The sequence below is a fragment of the Akebia trifoliata genome, chromosome 14, assembly GCF_017979445.1.
Source record: "Akebia trifoliata isolate Shusen 1 chromosome 14, ASM1797944v1, whole genome shotgun sequence".
Taxonomy (NCBI): Eukaryota; Viridiplantae; Streptophyta; class Magnoliopsida; order Ranunculales; family Lardizabalaceae; genus Akebia; species Akebia trifoliata.
The window spans coordinates 27,537,733-27,544,043 of record NC_141388.1 but is presented as its reverse complement, the minus strand read 5'-3'; the positions used below and the strand labels follow the sequence as shown (position 1 = coordinate 27,544,043).

The window sequence follows — 6,311 nt, the reverse complement described above, 5'->3', positions numbered from 1 at the left end:
TGAGCTGACTTTTTGTTTTCTCTCATGCTTTCGTTGGTGCAAAATCTTCAATCCCGCATCAACCAAGTAGGGAAAGTCTTACGAGTTATGAGAATTCATTGTTCAAACTTTAGGTAAAACTTAGTTAAGTCAGTGATCGTGGCATCCATGGTCAAGTACAATTATGATTTGATTGATTTATGGGTTTTAGGTTCATTTTTAGTAGGTGTTGGGATAAGAGTTAGAGTCATCACCTAATTTTACCATCAAACAGTCAAATTTTACTCTCATTTAGGATACAATCGTACTTTTCGAAAGGGGATGGATGGGTAGGCCAAAATATCCTAGTAAAAAATACAAGGGCATTTTATGTGGATAACTTGGATTGGTCCCATCAACCTCTATGCCAACAAACCTAGCTCGCACATGTAAATAAACGAATAATACTGAAGTGACCTCAAGATCGACATCGATTTTCACTTTGTTGATGTGGATGTGTGTATGGAATCATAGACACATTTCACCACGATACGAGTGAAAAATGTCTATTGTTCTTTGTGCACCTCTGTGTTAGCAAAGTGTGAATCAATCTCAATCTTGAGGTCACTCAAGCACAACTCTAAATAAAATTTCCCACTACAAAAGAAGCCTCATGAAGTGTAGCTCTAGGAAAAACTTTTTACTAAGATACAAAGATCCATAATTTCCAAATAATAATAAGAAGAATAACTACAGAGCAAATATACATCTCTTTCAGAAAAAAGAAACTGAAATAAATATTCCCACATGCGAATAAATGCATAAAGCATGAACCAATGCATACGACCTGGACAGGACATAGACCATCAGCTCAGTTGGTTGACATATTGCAACCTCAACTTTGAGGTCATTGGTTCAGTCCAGCTTACGCATAACAAAATGGGTAAGGCCAGACACAAGTTAAGACCCAACGCACCATAAACACACAGTAGACATTCCATTTCTCCTAGTAAAAGAAAACATACCCGGCTACTTGTCAGAGATTCTACTCTTCCAGATCCGATTCAAGTATCTCTACATTCTGTGACCCCTTTAAACAAACATATGGAGGTGGTGGTGGATCGACGGTCAATGTACCTTCCAAAACCTTTACCACCTCTCCCATTGAAGGTCTCAACCTCTCATTGGCCTGCATACACCAAAACGCAATTCTTAATGCACGTTCAACCTCGTCTCTATCAACCACACCCTGGATGCTTGAATCAACCACACCGTCGATCCGTCCCTCTACCCACTCCTTATAAGCCCATTCACAAAGCTCCTCATCTCCTTGACTACCATACACCAATATCACAATCATCTTGCCAAAGCTTGCTACATCACACTTGGCGAGACCACTGTAGATATTCACTAGGCCAAATTCAGTTACCTTCGCTTCGAGCTCATCGTCCAAAACAACATTTTCCCACTTTAAATTCCCGTGGCTTATGAACTCTCTACACCCCGTGTGAAGGTAAGCCATGGCCCTAGCCACACCAAGACATATGTCCATTCTCTTTCTCCATGTCAGTCTCTTCTTGAGTTTATCATCTTCAATCCATTTATTCACTGAGTAGTTCTTAACAAACTCGTAGATCAAAAATTTGTGTTTCGACTCACAACAGTATCCCTCCAACTTCACTAGGTTTTTATGATGAATACTTCCTATGACCGAAACTGCACATCTGAACTTCTTTTCTTCTATTGATCCCTTTAGTTCTTTGATCACAACAGAACGGTTGTTCAATAGTACACCCTTAAATACCTTTGGCCCAAGACTGTGCTTGAAATTTTCTGTTAAGTCCGTGATTTCACAATAGGATAACATTATCAAGCCTCTCGAATTCGGATCCATGTTAGTCGCAATTGTTGTATTCCCGACGAATTTTCTAATTTTGAAGATGTAGAACCCGATTCCAATCTGAATAACAACAAATACGAGAATTGTGCCCACATCTGCCCCAATTAAACAAGTAATACAGAACCTGTGTGACTGTTTGAAGAGAGGAGGTGATGGGGAAACTGAAGAAGATGTAGGGAGACTTTTGGGCAAAATAGCTTCCGGATCTAAACACATTTTGACGAAAGAAATCGCTCTTAGAGATGGGTATTTGTAACCAGTTATGTATCGAGTTTTCTTTGCTCGGCATTGTGCAGTACCATCATTTGTTACAGTCACCGACGTGCAAAGAGGGTCTTTTAGGCATGATTTCTTACATTGTGCCAAAGAAGTTCGGGTGACCGAATCATTTGGTGGGTACAACCCATATAGGAATGTGTTCTCGAGCGCGATCATTGTGGCACCAGAATTACATTTCTGCTTATACGGCGCCAAGCATTTAGAATTCGGTTCGGTTATTGATCGAAATTGGCATTTACAGATTGTGGACCCAAATTCCGCAAAGACACATATGCCACAGAGACCACATGTGGCAAAGACATCACATTGGTTCTCGACAGCTTGCCAAACTGTCCTCCATGATTTAGTCTCTTCGACCCATGAATACATCCGAAGATTTCCATCGACATCTAACCTAAGAAACCGAAAATTCACAGAAGAATCATTATGATCTTCTCCATATACTGACCAAACAGGTTTGAGTTTTTGGTCAAGTAGTTTCAAAGCTCCATTAGGAGTGAAGATTGCATCAAAGATCACAACAGAAGGAAAATTTCCACTAGTCCAGTAAGTAACATCAGTTTCCCAACGAAGTTTAAACTGACCTGAAACAATGGAAAGACTATAGTAACTCGACACGGAATTTCTACTGGCGGCACGAAGCGATCGCGACACATTTAGATTCTGGCCTGGGAGAAGTGTGTCAGACGGATTCCAAAAACTTTGCCAGACAATGTCTTGGCCTCGGTTTAGGAGAACTAGATTGCCATTGTCGAGAAGAACAGCTGAAGCAATCGAAAATTGGCTCGTGCCGCTGGTCCAAGCCGTAATTTCTTTTGAGGAATCAAACAGAATCAAATCACCTGATTGGGTAAGTTCGAGATACGAATTGCATCCGACAGACACATCAGCACCTGCAACCCAAACTACTGTTTGTTCATGGATTGGAATCGAATTTGAATTGAAGCGGATACCGAGACTGTATTGGTTAGGTTGATCATTGTGGTTGAAGAAACCGAATGCGAAATACCCATTTGAGGAGATCCAGAATTTGTTTTCCTCAACAGAAAGCTTAGAACCGAGAGGAATTTCAGACAAAACGACCGAAACTGAGGTGAATAAGAACCCGAAAGAGATAAGGAGAAGCATCTCTGAATTACTGAAAATTGTTTCTTGTTCAAGCATCTCTGAAGTTAATGCTTAGACACAAAAATTTCTAACTAGTAAATGTTACATTTGGATGAACTCCATTTTAATGAAAAAGATTTACAGGCGTTGTGGCGATATAGAGCAAAATGAAGCGGACCACAAATATTGAAAATCAAACCACAGATGTTGATCCATCAAGTCATCTTTCCCAAAAAGAAGCACGATCATCAATTTTGAAGCGTTGGATCCTTTATCACATATAAATATTTATATATCTTTAGAAGTAGATAATTGACAGCTAAGGCGACGTCGGCGATTGTAGAAATATTCTTCAAATACAGGCACATAAGGAAAATGTGCAATCAAGTGACAAATTCGTCTTTGGTATTCCATCGGATTCAACCAATAAAAGATAAACAAAGACATGTGTGCACTTAAATTATTCATATTTTGAACACTGAATTGTATTTAAAAAAAAATTGGTGTCCTTCTAAAAAATAATAATCATTGTTTTGACTATGAAAGGTTTAGGTTTTATGGGACCCAATTTAGGTATATTGAATCATTTTCAGGGCTGAATCTACGAGAAAAATGGTGAAATTGTAACCTTAGATTGGTGAAAAGCTATCATAAAGAGATAATTTAGGAGTCAAATATCGAATAATTAGAAATCTCTATAGGTTTGGTTTGACAGTTATAGAGAGGAAAACTAAACTCAATGTTGAAGAAATAGTCTTGAAATATGAATTTTGGTGAAGAAAATGTAGGAACCAAAAGTATTCTCTTATTTGGATTAGTTAAATTACTAATAAGGGTAGATTGATTGAAAATGAACCAAGGTCCAACCCGAAAAATCCGATTCGAATAAAACATTAAAGTGAGGTGGGCACGTTAAAAAATCGTACCACTTAAAGAGGGATTGGCTCCCCCTCCTTCCCACACTAAAACCGTTGCACTCAATGAGAGGGCTCGACTCCTTTTCTTCTCCCTCATCTTGAACACCTAAAGCGTTTAGCCTTCATCCTTTAAAACATTTAGAGGGTTCGACCCTCCATCATTTAGACACCTAGAGGGTTTAGCAGATTCACTCTCATACATTAAGAGGATTCAATTACTCTTAAATCTCATTCCTCTCCATGGTATGATCCAAAGAGATGCAGACATTCAATGTAACTTTCAATATTACAAGTTATAAACAATATTGACCTCTTTAAACCAAAACACTCTAGCAACCAACAAGGTAAGCTACGTAGCAAGAGAATTAAGGATAACCAAAGAAATAACGGATACATAACACGATTGAGTCAACTCAAAAATTAAACAGTCACCAAGTTTGACCAATTGCACATTAAGACCACTTCCCATGATAGTTAAAAAAATCAAGAGGAGTAGGCCTTCAATGTCATTAAGGTCCTTTATTGTCATAACTACTAGACAACATGGGTGAAGGGTTACAACTAGGTTATTAACCACCCTTTAAGAGACTACTTTATAAATAGATAAATCTCTCCCATTTAAACTCAAGGCATAGGCCATACAAAAACTCTCTGACACTTATTATTTTCTTCTTACTATGTAATTTATGTAAAATCTAACTTTATCGTCAGAGGCTCCTTGGTCAGCACCATACCGATGTCTTTTCAGGTTGAAGCGATATCAGGTTATGACCGGAGATTCTGATACATCATAGGAAGAGACGATCAGAACTCAAAAGTTATATCAGAGAAAATGACCTAGGTTAATAAGCAACTATAACTAACATTTCGAGGAAAAGTCAATCAATTATTGTAACACATATTTCAAGGAGATACTTATGATCTTTGTAACTCGTATCTTAAGGGGTGGGAGATCCAAAAAAATCTCTTACATTAAATAAAACTGAAGAAACCAATAAAAATAATCTAATCCACCAGTATCGCTATCCAATGTCCATTGTAATTCACGGGTGGTCTATGAGGAATTAATGCTCTTACTGGGTATCTAACTCACAGCCTACGAGCACTAACTACTTATCGATCTGAAATTGCCATTGAGCCAACCCCTTGGGATTATTATTTTATTTTATTTATTAACATAGAATAGTGTATGAAAAATATGCACCATTGGAACAAGCATAATATTATCCTCACAAAATGAAAGTAAAAAAGAAATCAATTTTATCAAGTTCGTGATTCAACACCACATGGCCCTAAATTATTTGGGTCAAACTAGGGTTTGATTAGTTCGGGCTTGAAAGGAGTTTGGCTCACCTGGAACCCACCCATTCATTGCCCGATTCTTTTGATGGTAAACAATATATTGAAGACTCAGAATCTAATACAGTGACCCTTTATAAGAAGGGTGTCTATGTGGCATACTTTAGTTAGTGGTTAAAACACGTTGGGCTCCTAACAAAGGAGTGCCACATAGACACCATTTCTATCTATAGGAACCATAAATCGTTTGGTATTGCGCTCTATTTTAAAATCTAAACTAATGATTGAACCAAAAATTTGTCAAATTGGTGAGACATGGCTCAATTTGGGATTTAACCAAATTACAATTATTAATACAGAAAACATATTTACATTTATTAGAAAATTCAATATTTTTCAATTCTTTCAATTAAGTTACTTTTACCCCCCCCCCCTCACTTTTTTTTTTTAAATAACGTTCACAAAAAGCAATATGTACATTAACCTAAATCAAATTTATCACAAAATCTGGTTTGAGATTTTTAAAGAGTAATGATATTCTAACTAGAAAGTCTTCACTCGGTTAATACTAGACTAATGTGGCATGGACATGAAATCATAGATCTATTTCCTTGAGATACACAATTGAACATCTTTTATGGAGAATTGCAGTTGTGTATCCTGAGGAAATAGATCTATGGTTCCATGTCCATACTACATTAGCCGAGTATTGACCAAGAGAAGACTTTCTAATTCGAATACCAGCACTTACTTTTAACACACTAGTCATAATAGATATGCTTAGGGATGTACATCCGGCTAAACTCAAACCGGACTGAATCAAAATTTTGGGTTCGGTTTGGGTAGGGCTG

At 37.5% G+C, this 6,311-nt stretch overlaps 1 protein-coding gene across 1 annotated transcript; it reads right to left on the bottom strand.

The window, feature by feature from the left end:
• Nucleotides 1–643: 643 nt before the first annotated feature.
• LOC147386652 (curculin-like (mannose-binding) lectin family protein / PAN domain-containing protein) lies at nucleotides 644–3,589 on the bottom strand. The gene has a single exon (XM_086424386.1). It carries the CDS (start codon nucleotides 3,299–3,301, stop codon nucleotides 1,004–1,006), a length of 2,298 nt encoding a protein of 765 aa, XP_086280512.1. The 5' UTR covers nucleotides 3,302–3,589; the 3' UTR covers nucleotides 644–1,003.
• Nucleotides 3,590–6,311: the final 2,722 nt, after the last annotated feature.